Here is a 21,827-nt window from a genome sequence, read left to right on the forward strand (position 1 = left end):
AGGCTCTGAGAGAAGGCTGCTCACGGGATCCATGGCCCTCAAAGGGACACACTCAAGGTCCGTAAACGGAGCAGTGAGGAGGAAGGTGAGAGGAGAAATAAGTGCACGTCACCCCTAGCCATGGACCTCTGGACGCCCTGATGGCACCTCCCATTGGCTGAGTCCAACCGGAAGCCAAAAGGCAAGGGAGATGTCCTCTGGGCATGAAGCAGGATGGAGAAGGGCAGGGAAATGGTGTGTGGAGAGGATGGAGAATATCCAGCACAAATGGGAAGCGCTAGCAAAGATGCAGAAGGTGAGGTGAATGCTCAGCCTTCCATGGCATCTGCACGGGAGGTTCCGTGCATGGGGTGGCCAGTGTCTGGGAGAGGCTGTTGGGACCCCCACCCTCCCAGTGCCCTCCTCTGATGGGCAACGAGAAGTGAGGTCCTTACCCTGGAGACCAGCTGCTGAGCTTCCCAGCAGCGACGGGCCGTGCTCAAAGCTGGTGGCAGCTGCTTCTTGCCCACCTTGGTGGGAATATCTTCCAGGGAGTGGCAAGGGCACAAGCATCAGAAGGGGTGCCAGTTTGGTGGCGAGTGGCACGCCACTTGCCGCCAAGTCCAGAAACTTCATTGTCCGCTCAGAGCATCTCCCCGTCAGAATCTCAAGGAAATGGAAGCATGAGTGACTGTGAAGCTATCTGTGTGTTTATCTTATCTTCTGCTATTCATTTCAAGAGTTTGAGTTATTATTAATATGAGGGCCTGGTTTCTGGCAGCTCTTCTCTTTGAATGGGTTTATGCCAAGCTGCCAGTTATCAAAGGATTCGGGGCCTAGGATTATGCTGGCAGGGAGCCTCTGAGCTGTGATGGCAAAACAGAGACACAGGCAAAGATGCCGCATTGAAGGGGGATCAGCATTTTGTGTCTAGGCCTTGATGCCCTTTGGGCTCCATATTTCAAAAGAACAGCAAGGAAGATATGAGTGGGGGTAGACTTGAATCTTGTGAAAATCCGACAAAAGCTGGTGACCAAGAGACTGCTCGACAAGTTGCGGAGATTTCCCCAAGTTGGAAGGAAAAAAATTAACCAATGATTTTGTGTACTTCCTGCAGGGTGAACTCCAGCTGGGCTGGGAAAACACTGTGATGACTGATGATTTACCATATTTGCTCTCAGGTAGCCAGGGTCTCAGATGCTTAACCACTGATGGTATGGATGAATGTTTTGGAGAAAGGGCTCAAGAGAAACTTCGCGACGCTGAGTGTATTTCCGAGAAGGGGGGTACGAAGGCGCCAGGATGATGTTTTAGACACCAGTCTCTTAAAAACAACCGACAGTTGACATCCCCCTCTATGGGAAAGAACTCATTGGTCCCTAATGCTAACTGGAGGCTCTTACTTAGCTTAAAGGAAGTCTTTGAGTCAAGACTTGTTCATTTGTACCTCCAACCCATTCTCCTGTCTACCACTGGAACTCTGCTGGTGAGTGACCATGAGCTATTAAGCCGTGACACAGGAAAGAGGCCAACAGTAGTGCTTGGGGCAGATCATAATTCTACCTTCCGAAGAGGCCCACACCTGGGCCTTCCTCACTATAACCAAAGGCATGGGGCAGTATCACCAAGCTTACGAATGCTCCACGATCGACTGGGGTCATGTTGGGTGGGCAAGAGCATCGCGTTCCTTCAGCCACATCTTAACTGTGCTGCATTTGACTGACTTTTCACGTTGATTGAATTGCATTCAACTCGTCTCTCAGCATCAATTCAAACTTATTAAATGGCTCTTCATCTTATCTGCTTTCAACCATCTACTCATCAGCAGACTAGAAAGGAGGCTGGCTCATTTCTTTTTCCTGTCAGTCACCAAAAGGGGCTGAGAGCTTTGGTAAGGGCCTGGATGTGTAAGACCACACAGACCTGAGCAAAGCTGTGGAGAAGGAAGTGGCCTGTCTTAGGTCCTAGGACAACACCAGTACTATTCAACCCACTGGCATTTCCCAAATGCTGCCTAAGGGCTTGTAGCTCCTTAGATGAGGCAGAGAGCTCGTTGACTACAAGAACTAACATCTTAGTTGTTTTTGGAGCCTGTCAGCCCAGTCATCCTACAGATCACTGTCAGATTTTTTTTTTTTTTTTAAGTCAGAAAGAAAACTGAAAACACCGATGATAGCCATCTTGTGACTGTGACCAGTTGCCTACTGAACAGTTCTTAATGTCTTGAGCCTCAGCAGGAAACCACTGAATCTATAAAGTCCTGTCCGGCAGAAATGAGTCTGATTGTGGATGGTCTGGTTAACCCAGATTGTCTTAGATGCCTGAGGGAGTTGATATTTTCCATTATGAAGACTTTCCCATCTAGTGAATGCTACAAATAAAACTGCTCGGAACCAGTCTGAACGGCCTGTTTCCGTGGTAGCAGGCCTCTGTCTGGAGGATAAATCTGCACCATCTTCTTTTTCCTTTGGGTCTCGGCCAGTTGTGTTACAAGGAGTTCCGCATGTGCAATGAGTGACCCCCACTGGGATAGGCTCCATCAGCTGGAGAGGGAAGCTTTGTCACCAATGGGACTCGCACCCTTGGCCAGACACCAGCGTCCGGGAGAAAGCGATCAAAGGCACACACAATCCACATGCCCAAATATTTATTTCTGTTGTTCGTATTTCCCACACTTTTCAAATGCGAACTTGTGTCCTGAAGGTGGAGCTTTAGTACACAGGAAAATTGGAAAGGCGCAAACATGTGTGTACAAAATGGGGTAGACTCAGCAAAGAGCACATTTATATGCTTCCTGGCTTCCTGCATTTTTCATGCCAAAAAGTAGGCACAGCTTCTGATTTCTTTCACCATAGGCGCCTGCATACAATTAAATGGGAAGAAAAAAAGCGTGCTCTCAAGAATGGGGCTGGTGGTCCCAGATTCTAGAATGGCTAGCAACTGTAGCCATCAGAGCCATTTATACTTCTTGCTGGCAGTATTTTTAAGATGTTTTTTTCTCAAAACGAGGTGGCAATGAATTGAATAGTGATCAAAATGCTGCACCATAGAGTATGTTTAATCCAAATAGCTCCCAAGATGGTCTGCTACTGATTGTAGCAACTCTGCAGGACTTAGAGAAATTACTTGGTTACCAGTGAAGTAAAACTATCTCCAGAATGGAATGGAACTGTTGCTTCTCAGCACATAACAGCACTGCCGCCAACGTTCATGACAGCAGTGAAGATCATTGTGTTCTTCATCATTCACAGGAAAGATTGTCAACACTTCTACACGTAAATCCCCTACTACGCTGTGAGGGCTCCTGTGCATTTCTGCAGATGTTTCTTAGATACCACTTTGCCCATTTCCAGCCGGGCCAAAGTCCTTAAAATATTTCAGGTGGGCAGGGAATGGGGGAGGGAGGCCTGATGATCTTGGAGCAGAGAGAGCACCTGACTTGCCTTCCCGAACATCTCAGAACTAACATCAGTCTGGGGTCCCAGGCCCTTTCCCCTGCTCTTCCACCCTTGTCAGTGGCCCTGGCCACCACCACCCCTACACAGCTCATGGGAAAGTATTTACTGCCCACTGGCCAGTGGAGATGATGTTATCCAATATCAAGCAAGGAAATTATGAATGGAACAGTGACCACTCTGAATTCAGAATCTGAGGGTCACCGCTGGAATGCTATGATCTTTTAACTGCGCAGCAAGGGCAGAAACTTTTGTTTTTCTTCTGCTTTTTGACTCACCCCACCCTTTGTTCCTCCAGCCTTGCCACGCTCCCTCTCCTGGCTTATCCCTCAGCACCGGGGAGAGCCTGAAGCACTACTGCACAAGCTGAAAACCTGCAGCAACTTCTCCTTGAAGAGGGTTCAGCATCTGGAGGCAGCCCACTCACCCCATCTCCCCTCCCACCCCCAAACCCAGTCCACCTAGAGCTGGGGAAGCAGGACAGGAAGGAAGAAAGGGGAGGCAACCAGGTACTCTCCCTGGGCCCTCCCGCCCGGAAGTAGCCAGGAAGGGACAGAGATCTTTTTGCAAGGATGCATAGGGGTCCTCAAGAGCCCCCTGGTACACCCTCTGGATCACCTGCGGGACTCGAAGTGTGCCAATGGTGCCATCAGCTGCCTCAGGGAGCTGGCAGGCATTTGTGCATCCCGGACGAGCCCCCTTCTGAGGAATCATGAACCTACACTGAAGTGTGCAATGAATCAGAGGGTCACTGTGCTCCAGGAATTCTTGGTGGCCTCCGGGTCACCCCTCGGTGAGTTGGTGAGACCTCAGAAGGTCCAAAGGAAAGAAGTTGGGAAAGGCCGAGACAGAGGGAGAGCCTCTAGGGAGTTAAGAGTACCTGGCTCTAAAATTAGAAGGCAGGGCTGGGGAGGGCAGGTTGGAGCATTTAACTTGGGGAACTTTTCGGTGCCACTTGCTGAAAAGGATCTCACAGTGGTACTGTATGGGCCACAGGTGGCACCTGGCTAGAGCGGGATGTGTAAGCAGCGCTGGAGCTAGATACGGATTCGGATCTCACCTCTACGGTTAAGCAGCAGTAGGACCCAGGCGAGTCTCATAACCTCACCACGGTCATTCTCACTACTAAATGGGATGATGGTAATAACAGTCACTAATTAAAAGGGTTATTAGGGCCTCAAACGAGTCTTAGTCCGCGTGGTAAATCTGGAGCAGCAGCAGCTGGCACATAGTAAGTGCTCAATAAACGTTAGCCAGGCTCCTTGAGGCTAGATGGCGAGTAGAACTTTCTAAACGCTGGGTCTGGGAGCCGGGGACTCCGTTGCCAAGGGAGACTGGAAAACCTTTTCAAATACGGGAGCTCTTGGCCCCGGGGATCGTCCAGAACCGGAGTCCCGGCGCCGGCCTTTGCCCCACCTCACTCCTCCGACCCGGGGAAGCCCGACCCCTGCGGCAGGGACGCCTCGGTCCCGCGCGCCTCCGGCTCGTCCCCGGCTCCCGCGCGCGCCCCCAGGGCCTCCCTCCCGCCGCTCCACACCTGTCGGCCGCCCTGAGCCTGGGGCCTCGGCTGCAAACCCTCGGCGCCCGGGGTGCTCGCCCCCCGGCGCCTGGCGTATCCCCCGGCTGCCCCCGTACACAAAACCCGAGCGCTGGAGCAGCCCCGCGGGCGCAGCGGCGGACTGCGAGCGCGCCCCGGGAGCGCCGGGAGCGCCGGGAGCGCCGAGGGGCGATGGTGGCGGCCGCGGCGGCGACAGCAGGCGGCTCAGCTTTGTTATGAATAGATGAAAGAGGCCACCTACACAGTAACCCAAATTACGAGACCTTCCTCCTCCCTATCTCACCGAATCGAGAGGGGAGGGGAGATGGGCGTGGAGGGAGGGCGGGCGGGCGGGCAGGAGGCGGGGGGCGGAGGAGGAAGAGGATGAGGAAGGGGCCAGTTGCATCCCACTTTCACAATGGGAAAGTGAAACGCACAAGCGCACCCAACCTCTCCAGCCCTCCCCGCCTGCCTCGCTCCCCTCCGCCCGTCCCCTCCCTTAGCCTCCGCGCCTCCCCGCGAGCGCCGGCGCTGCACAGAGGAACTCTCCGGAGCAGCAGGCGAGGAGGAAGCGGCGCCGGAGCGCGCAGGGCTTGCCGCCGCCGCCGCCGCCGCCGCCGCCGCCGCCGCCGCACAGGCTGCCGGAGCGGCCCCGCCGCGTGCCGCCCTCTCCGCCCTGCTTCCCGGGCGGGCCGCGGGGATGGGGCGGCCGCGGGAGCCCGAGCGCGCGCAGGAGCCGCCGCCGCCGCCGCCCGCGTCTCCGTCGCCGCGCGCCTGAGCCGCCGTCGCCGCCGCGCGCCCTGCCCGGGGGCGGCCCCCCCAGCCCCATGGAGGTCTCCGGGAGGAAGGCGCCGCCGCGCCCCCCGCGCCCCCCGCGCGCCCCGCGCCCCCCGCGCCCCGCCGCGCCGCTGCCCCTGCTCGCCTATCTGCTGGCGCTGGCGGCGCCGAGCCGGGGCGCGGACGAGCCCGTGTGGCGGTCGGAGCAAGCCATCGGAGCCATCGCGGCGAGCCTGGCGGACGGCGTGTTCGTGGCGAGCGGCAGCTGCCTGGACCAGCTGGACTACAGCCTGGAGCACAGGCTCTCGCGCCTGTACCGGGACCAAGCGGGCAACTGCACGGAGCCCGTCTCGCTGGCGCCCCCCGCGCGGCCCCGGCCGGGGAGCAGCTTCAGCAAGCTGCTGCTGCCCTACAGCGAGGGGGCGGCCGACCCCCAGCGGCTGCTGCTCACCGGCTGGACCTTCGACCGCGGCGCCTGCGAGGTGCGGCTCCTGGGCAACCTGAGCCACGGCTCCCTGCGCAACGGCACCGAGGTGGTGTCGTGTCACCCGCAGGGCTCGACGGCCGGCGTGGTGTACCGCGCGGGCGAGCGGAACCGCTGGTACCTGGCGGTGGCCGCCACCTACGTGCTGCCGGAGCCCGAGACGGCGAGCCGCTGCAACCCCGCGGCGTCCGACCGCGACACCGCCATCGCCCTCAAGGACACGGAGGGACGCAGCCTGGCCACGGAGGAGCTGGGCCGCCTCAAGCTGCGCGGGGGCGCGGGCAGCCTGCACTTCGTGGACGCCTTCCTCTGGAACGGCAGCGTCTACTTCCCCTACTACCCCTACAACTACACCAGCGGCGCCGCCACCGGCTGGCCCAGCATGGTGCGCATCGCGCAGAGCGCCAAGGTGCTGCAGTTCCAGGGCCAGGCGGCCCTCGACTGCGGCCACGGCCACCCCGACGGCCGGCGCCTGCTCCTGTCCTCCAGCCTGGTGGAGGCCCTGGGCGTCTGGGCTGGCGTGTTCAGCGCGGCCACCGGGGAGGGCCAGGAGAGGCGCTCCCCCGCCACCACGGCGCTGTGCCTCTTCAGGATGAGTGAGATCCAGGAGCGCGCCAAGAGCTGCCCCTGGGACTTCCAGATGGCCGAGCACAACTGCGTAAGTCCTGCCCCCCACCCCGGACGCCGCGGGGAGCGCTTGGGCCGGGGAGCCGCCGCCGAGGCCGAGCGGGAGGGGGACCGGGTCGCCAGTCGCCGGGTCCCCGAGGCACGCAGCCAGGCGGCTGCCAAGGAGGGTCTCCCAGACCGGAGACCGCGGGCTCCCCGACCACACAGCCAGGGGGGCCCCAAAGGGAGTGCAGAAAGGGAGGTGGGGAGGGCAGGAGTTTGGCTCAAAACTCTAGTGACTGCGTCCCAGTGCCGTCCTTCTCTGTGTCCAAGCGACTCCAGTTTGGGGCTGAGCCTCCGCGTGCAGCCGACCCCCTCCCTTCCCCCCATCGCTGCCCCAGGTGTGGGGTCTCAGCAGGCGTGCGGGTTGGACCCTGGTCGACACGGTTACCAAACACAGCGCCCCGGGCAGAGCAGCCTGCGAACCCGAAGGGCGTGCTGCCACACCCCAGCCTCTGCGCCCCCCTCCGCCCCCACCCCAAACCAGCAACACGCGGGATGCGGTCCGAAGAGTTGGTAGGCTGCCCAGCGGGGGTCAGTGGCGGCCGCGGAGAGGGGCTCCGGCTCGGTGGAACCGAACCCTCGGTGACCGGGGCGAGGGGGCGGGGCTGTGGCTCGCCCGGAGCGCGCTGTGGTCTCTGGGGGCAGAGGAGGGGCGGTGGAGGTGGCTTTGTGGATAAAAGCTGCAGCCGGGAGGGGAGGGCAGGCTAGGGTGTTGGGGTGCCACACAGTTTCTGGGCTCCACACTGGCCGGCCCGGCCCCTGGGGGCGCAGAGGCACCACCCTTGCCGGGGTGCCCAACCAGCAGGAGCACAGGTTGCCCCTGGGTTCCCAGGGCAGCTCCGGCCCGACTCTTGAGATTGGCAGTTCTTTGGGAAATAAAGCCGCGGTTCAAGAGGGTCCAGTTGATGGGGATTATGGAGCCATTGTGCACTTCTCAGAGGCCCTTTTCCTTCCAAGGCTGCTGGCACATCGACTCCACATATGGCTCCTGAGAGGGGAGCCTGCTGAGAGCCTCCTTTATAACTGGACAGAAATCAAAGAGCAGAAATGAACGGCTACAGGTGTTGCCATTGTTTTGGTATAAAATGCGTCAGAGAAGAAGGGGAGAAGTCTCCACTTGGAAAGCGTGTTGTAGTGATACACTGTTGTGTAAGCCTACAGGGGAGCCTTGGCTCCAAGGTATGTTAATACGTGTACAGAAAGGCTCTCCCACCCCCGCCCACCCCTTTCTCTGCAAAGCACATCTTACCAAATATTAGCCCTATTATCCGGGGAGGAAAAAGCTGAGGTCTTTTGCAGGGCTCCTCAGATGGTCATTGGCTTCTCCCTCCTTGCCTGTCCGTTGTGTGCTGGGACGTGCCTTATGCCTTCATTTAGTTACTGGTATGAATTTTTTTTTAACAATAAATAACAAATAATGCTCCCTAAATGCCTTCTCCTTGCCATGCACATATATTTTATATGCTTTTTTATTAGATCTTTAAGAGTTCAAGTTTGGCAGAAATCATTGCCTTCCTCTCCTCTGTTGAAAGACTTGAATGTACCCCCCGAATAGTACTTAGTGGCAAGCTTTAGGCACACTTGGTCTCTGGGGTTAATGACAAGACGGCTCAGAGGCCCCCAGCAGGTAATAACAGTGGAAGTCCAAGCTTTGCCATCTGACAGCTGTGTAGATGTGTGGAGCCAAAACATTTCTCTTGACTGCCTCTCTGTACCCGTTGGGTCCTGGAGGACTTTAGTTCCCTTCCAAACCCAGCAGGCATCCTGAATGCGCTCAGAATCCACGTTTTGGCCCCATCAGGTGTTCCTAACTCCCTCTGGGATGAGGAGGGGAAGGGGAGGTTGGAGAGCTGTGTATCCATCTTCATGGGAGCTTCTGGGAGAGAGCTGTCCCTTGGAAATCAAGCCAGGGATAAATACATGCTGCCAAAAATCTGGAATTGGAAAAATAAATAATTAAAAGAGGTCCCTCCACAGTATTTCTTGCTGCTGTTATTCATCAGGAATTCCCAGTGTGCTCAGAGCTGTGTATTCTGAAAGACAGGGTCCCTACTCCCTGAGCTTGTCATCCAAGTTAAATAATATACTCCGGTTCGAACAATAGCGTGTCATGGCTGCACAGGTGGGAGCTTGGAGTTTTGCTTTTTATTTTTAATTTTTTTTTTCATTTAAGTAAATTCCTTGCTGCTAGAATGCCTTAAGGAGCATTAATGGAAGTGAATTTCGAGAGGGGTTTGAATGGAAAAAAAAAAAAAGGTGGTAGTTTTGATGAGAAAGCTGACAATTTTTCTAACCTTTTAAACAGGCAGATAAGATACTTAATTCAACAGATATTTGTTTGATGCCTGCTTGTGTGAGCAGTGCTCTGTGCTGGATGCTACTGATTTTGCCATTGAAAGGACAATAGCAGGTTGCAGCCCCATTTAATGGGGTCATAGGATCAGAGTGCCCCCGGTTGTCACTCAGAGCAATGATGTCATTTGATTGCATTTGTTCTGCATTTTATTTTCAGGTTTCGAATGCATTTTGGAAAAAGGCATGCCGAATTATAGGGTGCCTAAAACAAGAGACTGACTTGAAACACTCTAGAGGGAGCCTCAATAGATTCCAACAGCGATTCCTTCAGAGCAGACACAGGAATATTAACAGTAATCCGTAGGCAGTGAGGCACAAGTGGCTGGTTTGCTGGCCCTCTCCTTCCCTACTGGAGGGCTCTCTCATTTTCCGTCTTCAGTCAACCATGGGTAGCAAAGTGATGGGAGGGACTGGGTTGTGCTTTCTCCTTTCTGGGCGCTCTCACATCAGTTGCTTCTGCTAAGGATTAATTTACGAGGTGCTTGTGCAATGAGTGTGTACCCAGCCTTTTACGTGCTGGGTCGTTACTTTTTCTGCATTGCCACCAACTTTGAATCGCTTTCACAACTGTAGTAGGTTAGCTTCGGCCTGCACATGTACCAAGGCAGCAGATACCTGTAGACCCTCTCTCTGATGATCCTAATGAGTATTTGTGCAGCACTTCCCTGCATATTATTTCTTCTGAGCTCCTGCTCCAGCCTGAGGTTGATTCTATGAGGAACAGTCCCATTTACCTGATGAGGAAGCTCAAGAGAAGTAACTTGCTCAGGATAACAAAATAAGCCCCTGAGACTTCCAGCTTAAACTCAGATCTTGAAATGTCTACTTCTATGTTCTTTCCACCACCCTAGTGCTTTGCAGACTTTCCCTTGAAAGTCCTAATTAAAGAGGCAACAACCAACCTCCCCTACAATGTGGGGTTGAGGCTGGATGGTCCCCTTTGAAGTGTTTTAAAACTTCATGTGATTCCCCACCCCACCTCCCATTCTGTTCCTTAACCTACCTATATGCTTGGGTTAATGTACAAAAAAAAAATGCTTTAAATTATGTACAAGTTAATTAACTTCCTCCCCCCTCAGAACTCCTGCCATTTTTGGCACACCAATGGACTCACAGAAGAGTGTTCCCAAGTTTCAAAGTCTTGTGGTTCGGTAGTTGTTTGGCCATCATAGTTGGGTCCTGGGGTTGCTTGGGGTCTAAACATGGTGCCCACCCCCTCTGCAGACATTGAGGGTGGTATGTTTTTATAACTGTGGGCTAATAGAATGGACTCTTATAGTTTGTTCTACCCCTTGTGGGGAGACACACCCTCTTCTTCTCCACTCCCATAATTCCAAAGCCTGATCTCATTTAACTGTCGTGCAGACAACCACAAAACATTCACATGCTCTCTAGCAGACAGTAACGCAAGATACTTCTAGCTATTGTGTGCAGAAGTGATGTCCCAGGATCACTCAGCGATGCAGCCTTGCACATTGCCTCTTGACCTCAAAATCCACAGTCTTCCTGTGATGTTTTTTCTTCCTTTAGTTTCTGTTATAATCCTGTCCAGCCATTTTGCAATCTGAAGACTAGATGGTGAATTTTACCCCTCTACACACATCCTGATATCCAAGGATAGATCTTAAAACAAAAAACCCAACACCCACCGAGAGGGGAAAAGCAATCATAGCTACTATCTACTGGGTAGGTTTAATGGACAGGCTTTGTGCTAAGCACTTGATGTGACTTATTTTTGGTTGATCCTCAGAGTCCGTAGCTGTTATGATATTTTTATAGGTGGGAAAACGGAGGCCTGGAGCGCTTTGGTTAGGTTCCACAGCTGCTAAATGGCAGATGATTCAGAACCTGGGTGGTCTGACTTATGGCCTGGAGCTTTTAAACCACTGCCATGGACAGTCCAGCACGTGGGTGTTGGGTTCTGGTGTCAGTCCTACCCTGTGTGGGCAAGTCAGGTCCTTGCAACTGCTCTGATAACATCAGCTGTTTGCAGACATTAGACATGATAGAACAGAGAAACCGTGACTGTCAACTGAGTTTCTGGGTTTGCAGATTGGATGACCAAAGTTCAGGCTCTAGGAGGGTTTTAAGCTCCTCAGCTGTCAACGTTTGGACTGTTGTGGCATTCTTTGTATTAAGGCTCACAAACGACCTCAGACCAATAAGGCCTCAGGGGGCTGCTCTCAGTTTTTGTTCTTGGACACAACTTAGCTCCTGTCCTGAATCCAGAGATCTCAACCTGTTAAGTCTGGGTTACAGGCCCTCTTGTCTTTCTTAGCAGCCACAATTAAAACGTAAGCCCCAGAAGGTCAGGAACCTTACTTAACATTTTGTTCTCTGTTGAACCCAGAGTACCTAGCACAGTACCTGGCATGATGTTAAGACTTGAGAAATATTTGTGGAATAGTTAAATGCAGGGTCTTAAAGCATAATGTTGGAAATGTTTCCTGTGCTCGGCAGCAACGTTTTCCTGAGTCTGGCCACTTCAGACTCCCTTAACCATTGGCCTTTTCTTAATGTCTGATGTCAGGACCTCTTTCATCCTGAGTCCTAGGCTATCTGGCATCCTCTATCCCTCCAGCTCTTCCCAGAAATCCCCTTTTATTGGAAGAGCCAGGCTTCTGGTCTTACCAATCTGGGAGTTCACTTTGACTGGAGAAACCCAGCGTGGTTGGAATTTCTATGGTGTAATTTCATAACCTGCGTGATCATGCCTTTCAGTGACAGGAGAGGGCTTTATGCTGTTGGGCAATGGTTCTCCAAGTGTCGTCTCTGGACCTGCAGCATCAGATCAGCATCACCTGGGAACCTGTTAGAAATGAGTATTCTTGAGCCCCCATCAGACTTACTAAATTGGAAATTGAGTGTGAGGGTGGGATTGGCAATCTGGTTTAACAGGTCCTCCAGGTGATTCTAATATACACTCAGGTTCTATAACCACTTATGGTAAGGTGACACAATTTTCCTTGAATTCTGGCTGAGGCACATGGAATAAAAACTTGTCCTATTTTTTCCATTGCAGTTTTACTCAGGGCCATATAAAGTAACCAACCCATCCCACTACCCTTGTCTTCCTTATACTTCACTTATTGAGGTGTGTAATTAGCATGTTTGATTAGCTTCAGGTGTACAACATTGACTCGCCCATTCCATACATTAGTGAGGAGACCATAGTGAAGGTAATCACCACCATGTTGCTATACCATTATTGATGAGATTCCCTATGCTGTACTTTTCATCTCCATGACTTCTTTTCTTTTTTTTTTCTAAGATTTTTTTTTAAAAGATTTTATTTATTTATTCAGGATAGTCACACACAGAGAGAGAGAGAGAGAGAGGCAGAGACACAGGCAGAGGGAGAAGCAGGCTCCATGCACCAGGAGCCCAACGTGGGATTCGATCCCGGGTCTCCAGGATCGCGCCCTGGGCCAAAGGCAGGCGCTAAACCGCTGCACCACCCAGGGATCCCTCCATGACTTACTTTCTAGGTAGAAGTCTGTACTTCTGTTTTTTGTTTTGTTTTGTTTTGTTTTGTTTTTGAAGTCTATACTTTTTAATCCCCTTTATCTATTTCACTCATCCCTCAGGCAACCACTAGGTCTCTGTATTTAAAAGTTAGTTTTGTTTTTTTCTTTTAGATTCCACATATAAGTGAATTCCTTTGACATGTTTTTCTCTGACTTATTTCACTTAGTATTATTCTCTCTGGGTCCACCCATGTCATCACATCAAGTAGCAAGATCTCATCCCTTTTAATAGCTGAGTAATATTCCATTGTATATATACCACATCTCCATTATCCATTCATCTCTTCATGGGCCCCGGGGGTTGGTTCCATATCTTGGCTACTGTAAATAATGCTGCAGTAAACATAGGAGTGCATATCCCTTTTCGAATCAGTGCTTTGATTTTCTTTGGGTAAGTACCCAGTATTCCAGTGGAATTGCTAGATCATGTGGCAATTCTATTTTTAACTTTTTGAGGACCCTCCATTCTATTTTCCACAGTGGCTATGCTAGTTTGCATTCGCACCAGCAGTGCAAGGGCTCCTTTTTTCCCACATCCTCACCAACACCTGTTGTTTCTTGTCTTGAGTTTAGCCATTCTCACAGGTGTGAGGTGATACCTCATTGTGGTTTTGATTTGCATTTCCCTGATGATGAGTGATGTTGAGCATCTTTGCATATGTCTGTTATACTCCTTAGACACTTCTAACTGCTTAAAGCAAATACCTAGAAAACCTAAAGCCTTTCCAGTTTTGAGCTTGTAGTCTGAATCTCAGGAACCTAAAGGTCACAGTTTAATTAGGTCCTCCACTCTTGTATACAGCCTATTTGCATTTCAGTCCAGGATGTGGGGAGATTTCTAGAGTCTTCCATCCTGTAGTACCTCAGACCCAGCTCCATACCTTAAAATTGAGGATCTACTTTTAGAGTGTCAGTCCTGATACGAATTTCTTTTTTTTTTTTAAGATTTTATTTATTTATTCATAGAGACAGAGAGAGAGAGAGAGAGAGAGAGAGAGAGAGAGAGGCAGAGACACAGGCATCATACAGAGAGCCTGATGTGGGACTCGATCCAGGGTCTCCAGGATCACGCCCTGGGCTGCAGGCGGCGCTAAACCACTCCGCCACCGGGGCTGCCCACGAATTTCTATCTTAGGCACAGTTGGTTGCATGAAACAAACATCTACTGGGCAAGTTCAAGTAAGGGGGTGGAGGTCTTAGTGGAAAGAATTATGAAGAATTCCTCGGAAAGCTGGGAATAGTAGTAGTACTATAATACTGGTTACAGACTCCGGAGCTAGGTCAAGGGGACGAAAGCTGCCGTGTCTGAGTTGTGGGCCATTGAGAAAATTATGTGACCTTTCTGTGCCTCCTTTTCTTCATCTATAAATAGGCATCCTATTTGCTTCATAGAATTATTGTCTGGATTCAGGAGTTAATATGTCTCAGGTAAACATTACCTGACCCATAGGAAATGCCATGTGTGTATTTACTATCCTCACCATCATGATTAACAGTTGTAGGGTGGGACTTCCTTAATATTGAATTGGAAGAAGGTTCTGGGCCCAAGGCAGCTCACAGCGGCTCAACGGCAGGAAGTAATAGATGCTTATTCGAAGGTTTCACTGTCCACATGACTTAGCATGCTACTTCCCTCTGTCGTGCCAACAATGGCCTCTTCTTCCTCCAGCCCTCCACCTGAATCCTGCAGCCTGCTTTGATACACAGTCTACTTCTCAATAGCATTTAACCTTCAGCATTGGCTATCCATTGACGACAACTCTCTGTATGATTTATTCAAATTATCAAGAATGAGATAGCATTGGGTCCAACTCCCCTTTTCATACCAGGTTAGAGCCCTACTGCAGGGTAGGGATTTCTTGTCCTTGGGGCAGGAACTGACGCCTGGTCCAATTAGAAGAGGGGGGTCAGCCTGGCTCCCAGATGGTGCAGTGGGCAGATTCCCTGAGAATGGAAGGGTGAAGAGCCACGCCACACTGTGACCACCATGTTGACCACAGTAGCATGGTACCATCTCCACCTTCTCTGAAGCTTCTTGGTGTTCTCCGTCTTCCCTGAGCATGTGGTGGCACATGGCTGATAAAGACTGGGGCCTGCTCTGAGAAATCCCAAAGTCTGCTGGGAGTTGAGGGGTGGGGGAGCAATTTGTAGGCATTATAGGTCTGACTGGTTTATAAGAGCATGGTAGTCTTATGTTTTTTGTTTGCTTTTTATGAAATGTGCTTATAGTGTTTTTTTTTCATTTCAATTATATATTTTGATGAAAATGCTAGTTTTTATACTGTCAAACTAAATAGAATTGTGACCTTTTCCCCTAGAGTCTGTAGTTGGGTTTTATAATGGTTTGTCTACCTAAAAGTTATAGATACTGTTCTCCTTGGAGGAGTTATGATGGGGATTTGACCCCAGGAATCCCAGCCTTACTATCCTGGCCAGTGCTCTCAAACAGAGGTCAGCAGACCTTTCCTGTAATGGTCACATCATCAATATCTTAGACTATGCATGCCGCATACAGTCTCTGTTGCATTCATTCAACACTGCTGCTATAGCATAAAAGCAACCATAGACTGTACATAAATGAACAAATATGACACTGTTCCAATAAAGCTTTATGCACACTGAAATCTGAATTTTGTATAATTTTCACTTATGAAACATTCATTTTTTTTCTAGCCATTTAAAAATGTAAAAACTATTCTTAGCTCATGGGCCATTAAAAAAAAAGAACCCCAAAGCCCCAAACAGCCAAAAGAAGTGGTGGCTAGATTTGGCCCACAGGTGTGGTAGTTGCCCAACCAGTCCTTATAGAAAGGGTGAGAGTAAAACAAGCCTTTACAATGCCAGGAGACATGGTACGAGAGGTAGCAAAAAGAAGCTGTGGAAGCCCTTAGACGGAGTGTCAAACTCAGCCTGGAAAGATCTTGGAATCTTCAGAGAGGTGATGCTGGAGCTGCTGAATCTTGAAGCCATGTGGAGGAAGCAGGGAAGGGAGTTCCAGAGAAAGGGAACAGCTTGTGCACAAGCGGGTCATTGAATAAGCTTGTGAACCGCAGGTAGTTCACCCTGGCTGGGGAGCGTCCAGAAATGAGCATGGGCCAGATGGCCACGGGCTTAATGAGACGGGCAAAGGTGGCTGGATTTCATCCTGACGGTCAGTAGTTCTCAGACCTTCCAAACCTGGTCTCTACAATAAATCTTAACTAGCCGCTCGGTATGAGAATGAGGTTAGTAGATCATCATTGACCTGCTGCTCTGGATGATACCATGGCCAAGGGCCAGGACACAGGGTACAGTAAGGGGTTAGGAGGTTCCCCGAACCCTGCAGCTTGCCACCCCCCCCCCCCCGCCTGTCACTGAGGCAGCTCATAGGAACTTCTAGGATTCTGCTGAACAGGGTGTGAAAATCATGGCCTTGGCTGATGGAGGACAAGAGCAGGGCAATATGTAGACATGATCCGATTGTGTTCTAGAGAGAGCGCTCGGAAGAATGGAGAGCCGATTAGAAGGATGCTCACTGGTTCCAATGAACAATTTCTTGAGTTATTATATGCCAAGCACTGTGCAAAAATATTTGTCAATGGTAAATAGAATAGATAACCTGTAGCAAATAAGTTATTTTTATCTTGAAATGAGAGCATTTATAGAGCACCTACCGTGTACCAAGTGGTATTCTAAGGACTTTATCAATATTCACTCATTTAATCCTCCCCACGCATTCTGAGGTGGGTAATACGGCTACGTCCATTTTACAGATGAGGGGCCAGAGGCTGGGATTGGGACTGCAAATGAGCTGAGCAGGTGCTGGGGAATGTTCTCTTTAAGGAGGTTGAGTCAACACCAGGAAGATGAGAAAGGAAGGTAGATGTCCCCGTGGAGAACTGGGGCACAAGCACTCCTGGCATGCTGAACAAGTGTGAGGTCTAAGGGGAAATGACAAGGTTAGTGTGGTTGAATCCTGGGAAGTGTTAGTGAGGGAGGTTGGAGAAGGCAGCAGCAGCCAGATCCTGTGGGCCTCCCGGGCTGTGGGGGGAGAGGATGTTTTATCTTAAAGTACAGAGGAGCCTTGGAAGGGAAAGGAAATGATGGGACTTGAGTCCCTAGATATTGGCTGTTCTGTGGGAAATGGATGGGAGGTTGGTCCTGGAGGAAGCCCGGAAAGCTGCGGGAGGCTCCTGAAGTGGTCCAGGCGGGAATTGATGTCTCTTGGTCTAGAGTGGTGACCGTGAAGATGGGGAGAATCACACGGATCCTGTCAATTGCAATGAACCTGGGTGGTGGCAGTGAGGGTGTGGGGTCGGGGGTAGGGGGAAGGATGAAACAAGATAGCTTTTTAAGACGTAGAATTGCGAAGTTTTGGTGACCAGTTAGAAGACAAGTTTAACTCATGTTGATTTTTAGGGGCCTTTGGGAGCCCCAGGAAGAGCCACCAGGCTGGCAGTTGGCAGTGAGGTCAGGGACTGGGGACACACCAGGCCCTGTGTTGGGCTGGACACAGTGTGGTTTGGGCTGTATGTGCCTTGAGGGGAGTGGCTGGGTCTGTCGGTGGTTGCCAAGCATTCTAAGATGGTCTCACACCTAGTGAGCCCTCAATAAACATTTGTCACACTGAAAAGGAGTTCTCCATTTGGTGGAGAAGGTAGTGATTATAGCACAGTGACCTGAGAGCTGAGAGGTGTGTGTGTGTGTGTGTGTGTGTATGTGAGTGACACTGGAGCTCTGTTGATAGGAAGCCAGGTGGCCCAGAGGGAAGGGCGTTTCTCGGTGAGGGAATGAAGCCAGACTCCTTGTTGTTCTCCTATCACTCCCCACACCCTGCCCCCACCCCTACCTGGGCTTGGAAGAGTCGGCTTGAGAAGCAGTTTCTCAAACACACTAGCTGTTCCTGATCATTGCTCATTGACATCTTCCTGAGGCTCCTAAATTTAACATCCGTGTCCGATCTTGAAAATTGAATTCCAAGCGCTGACCCTTGTTTCTCTGTGGGAGTCAGGAGGGGTACAGAGCCCGAGCAGCCAGTAGATGTTGGTGTTACCCAGTGTCAGCTTCCTGTGTGTAGCAAGATCTCTGTGTCCTCTACCCTGAAGGCTCCTTTCCACGCCCCGCCCCATGGAGCCCTTGTGCTGTGGACTTCTGTAAAGGCTGTAGATCCTTCTCAGAAAAAATGGTCATGTATCTAATTGTGTTTCCAATTTGAGATATAGTAATATGTCTTCTTAAAGACATATTTATTTACTCAAGGGAGAAGAGCATGCACGTGCGAGTGGGGGAGGGGCAGAGGGCGAGCATCTCTAAGCAGACTCACCGCTGAGCTAGGAGCTGGGTATGGGGCTCCCTCCTGTGACCCATGAGATCATGACCTGGGCTGAATCCAAGGGTCAGAGGCTCAACCTGAGCTACCCAGGTGCCCCAAGATACAGTAATATCTTAACACATCAAATAGCAAAATCTAACAGCAGTGACTCCCATAATTTCAAAGTAGTGATGAGCATAAATGATATTTTGAAATATCTGAACAACTATAAAATGATATGAAAGTGTCTGATTTCTTTTGGTGACAAAGTCCCAGGTTCAGTTAATACTCCTGTGTCCTGCATTCATAATTAAAGGAAATGCCAAATTCCAGTTGGAGTTAGCTAAAATATAACTGACCCTTTAACAACACTGGACCCATTAACAGCACAGGTTTGAACTGTGCAGGTCCACTTGGATTTTTTTTTTTAATATAAATACAGTACAGTAAATGCATTTCCTTATGATTTTCTTAATAACATTTTCTTTTCCCTAGCTTACTTTAAGAATACAGTATATAATACACATGTAAAATGGGTGTTAAATGATTATGTTATTGATAAGGCTTCAGGCCAACAGGTTATTAGTTGTTTAGTTTGGAGGAGTCAAAAGTTATACACAGATTTTCATTGGCACAGGGGTTGGTGCCTTAACACGTGTGCTGTTCAAGCCTCAAATGGAAATATATTTATTTTTTTAATCCAATTCCACTTATTCCCTGAATTCTATCCATAAACTGCAGGTGTCGGTGGAGCCCCTCCTCAAACTATTCCTGTCAGTTCCTGTTTCTGAAAGCAGCGACATGAAGTGGAAAGTGTTGCATTTTTGTTCAAAACTCCTTTCATTGACTTATTTTGATAAGAGGGGGTTTATTCCCGTTTGTATATTACAGATCAGGCACTTGTCCAAGAGCAAATGCTCCATAAACCAGGGGTAGGTAGGTGGATGGTAGGTAGATGGACAGGCCGTGGTGGGTCTGGAGAGGAGGTTCAGATGGTTCAGGTTAGATGGTCTGCCTCAGACTCACAACTCAGGTGATAGAGCTTGAACTTGAACCCACAGCTTTTTAAACTTGAAATCTCTTGTTCTATTTTTCCATGCTGCCATTATGCTATTTTTATTTTAAAGAGTTAACCCAGTGTGAGGCCATGTTCATAAATTAGGCTATTCTAATCACAAGAAAACAGTCCAATTATTCTCTTTTGCTCAGAGAATATCTAACGTACTCTGCTCACATGGTAGAGCCGTATTTTCAGGAGACTGAGCCTAATGCCTGCCTATGGACTGAGATAGCAAGAGATGCAGAAACTTCCTCTTGTGACTCGTGGATGGACTACGGATGTAAAATATAGAGAAGGCCGAGATGCGTGGTCGTGAGAGGTATGGGGTAGCTCAGTATTGCTTCCTCAGGCAGAACCAAGGTCCAGTGTTTACAAGAGCAAATTTGGGCTCAACGGCAAAACTGCGTAATGATTAGACCTACTTAGCAATGTACCAAGGTTGCCTGGTAAGATATTGACTGTAGAATTCAAACATTGATCCACGTATTTATTCATGCATTCAATAAACATTTATTGACAACCTACTACATATCCGATGCCTAGGTGTATGCTGCCTTCAAAGTGCAGAATCAGATAAACTATTGTCAGAGCCTAGAGTCTACTGGGAGACAGATAATAACGTCTTAAAACAAGCTTGAAGGAAAGAGTGGAGTGCTATGATTCATAATAACTGGGATGGGGATGGAGTTACATGTCTGTGAGGAGGTGACATTGAATTTGAAACTGGAAAGATTAGAAAGACCCAGGCTACAAGGGAATGAAGCCTGGGGAACTAGAGGCAGCATATGCAAAGGCCCTGAGGCATAAATATGGTAATAGGTTAAAATGTCTGAAAGAAAGTCACTGTGGGAACTGACGTGGGATGGAAGAGAGGAGATAAATGTGAAGAAGTCAGCAGGGATGAGCTCAGGAAGGTTCTGGGGAGACATGTGGGTTTTGTTCTAAGTGTGATGGGAAGGTGGTAAGGAATTTTAGACAAGGGAGTAACATCACTTGTTTTATATTTTAAAGGATCACTGACTGCTGGTCAGAAAAAGATTGTATGTAGATTGACAGGGAGGGATGAGGAGGCTCTTGGAGTAGATCAGGAGTGAGATGGAGGGTGCTTGGCCTGGGGGTGGGGTATGGAGATGGAGAAGACAGGCGAAATTGTGGGCTGATCCAGCTGAGATTTTTCGTGTATGGCTGTGAGGAGTGATGGAAAGAGGGGAGCTGAGGGGGATTGGTGGTGCCTTTCATCACGATGGGGAAGACTAGGTGCGAACAAGGGTGGAGGCAAGAAATATCTCGATAATCATTTTCCGGTAACTCTGAAACCTTGCGACAGAGTCCAGTGGTTCTCGAGGAGGAGGATGCCATTTACTTAGTCTATAGAGATGTGGGGGAAGGAGCTTTCGTGCTTGTCAAACGATGGGATGGGGGGCCCTACTGACATTTTGTGGACCTGGGTCAGGGACGCTCCACATCCTGTATCACGCAGGACAGCTCCCATAATGAAGAAATGGCCCGTCTAGAAGGCCAGAAGCTCCCTCATGGAAAAGCGTCCGTGGACTGAGAGCTTTTCAACTGTAAGAATGTAGAAAAGTGTTTGTTTGTTTTTTTCCTCCTACACTGTCAGCCATTCATCTCTTTTTGTGAATTATTTGAGTCAGATTCTTTTCATAAGTAATTGACTGAAATTAACCACAGGGAACAGATGGAGATTTTGATGGGGGAAAGGGTGTAAAGCATGGAGAAGGAAGGATAAATCTTGGAGAGTGGAACTTTGGTGGTGGGTAGGGCTTTGAGGCTGAAGGACACTGAGGGGTCTGGAGGGAAGAGAGGGGGTGGGAAAGCAAGTGGGAACATGCAAAATTCAAACTTCTCTGTTTCCTATGGTCCCACTGCAAGCCGCCTGGTGCTCGCTGGTGTCTGTGCTGTCCAGCTGGGTCCCTAAACTTCACTTCTCCACCCCTTATGCACACTTTGACCATTTCCTTTTGATCATTTGAGTCCCCAGGGTAAATTCTTCCTTCAGATAATCAGAGAGTTGCCATAAACTTAGAACCCAAGCAATGCTGTATACTCTAGAAGAATAAAGAAAGGCAACAGAGTCTTAATGACTAATGAAATCACTCACTTGGCTGAAAAATGGTTCTTTCCATCTCTCCTGCTTCATAAAGGGAGTTTTCTACTGATTTTCACACGTGTGGTTTCCTTTGAGCCTCACAACAATGCCATAGGCAGGGCGTATGTGTTATTCCGTCCATTTTATAGATTTGGTCACTGAGGTTCAGGGACTCATCAAAATCAAGCGGCCTGTAGGGGACAGAATGGAAGGAGTGTGTGTGTGTGTGTGTCCACGTTCGCCCACAAATCTTGAGTGTAGGACCCCAAGTGAAGTTTCCCAACTGCAAGTGGACCCTAGGAAGTGGTGGAGAAACTGTTTCAAAATACGTGTACAGAATACAAAGTTAACCGCCCAAGAGGCATTTTATCAAGGTATAAGAAGTTGATAGGCACCCAGTTGGTATCTTTCCTGGCCCCACAAGGAAAAGCTAAAATGAGGGAGTCTTTTTAGCACCTGGGAAGGACAGGACTTGACGCCTGCTGGGTCTCTAACACTCGAGGCCCCGCCTGGGTGCGCAGTCCCCGCCCCCGCCGCTGTTCCATGATAGCTGCAGCATGGCTGTGAACACCCTGCAAAAGCCTTGA

General features: G+C 50.0%; 1 protein-coding gene across 1 annotated transcript in view; it reads left to right on the top strand.

Annotated features, from left to right (window-relative positions):
• Positions 1-5,858: 5,858 nt before the first annotated feature.
• The window catches only part of PLXNC1 (plexin C1), a gene marked incomplete at its 5' end in the record, with an annotated part of 137,172 nt that continues 121,203 nt past the window's right edge, over positions 5,859-21,827 (top strand). Inside the window, one exon of the mRNA XM_038558657.1 lies at positions 5,859-6,890. Coding sequence (XP_038414585.1) covers positions 5,859-6,890 — 1,032 coding nt within the window. The remainder of the gene's footprint in view (positions 6,891-21,827) is intronic.

This window comes from Canis lupus, chromosome 15, assembly GCF_011100685.1.
Source record: "Canis lupus familiaris isolate Mischka breed German Shepherd chromosome 15, alternate assembly UU_Cfam_GSD_1.0, whole genome shotgun sequence".
NCBI classification, from domain to species: Eukaryota; Metazoa; Chordata; class Mammalia; order Carnivora; family Canidae; genus Canis; species Canis lupus.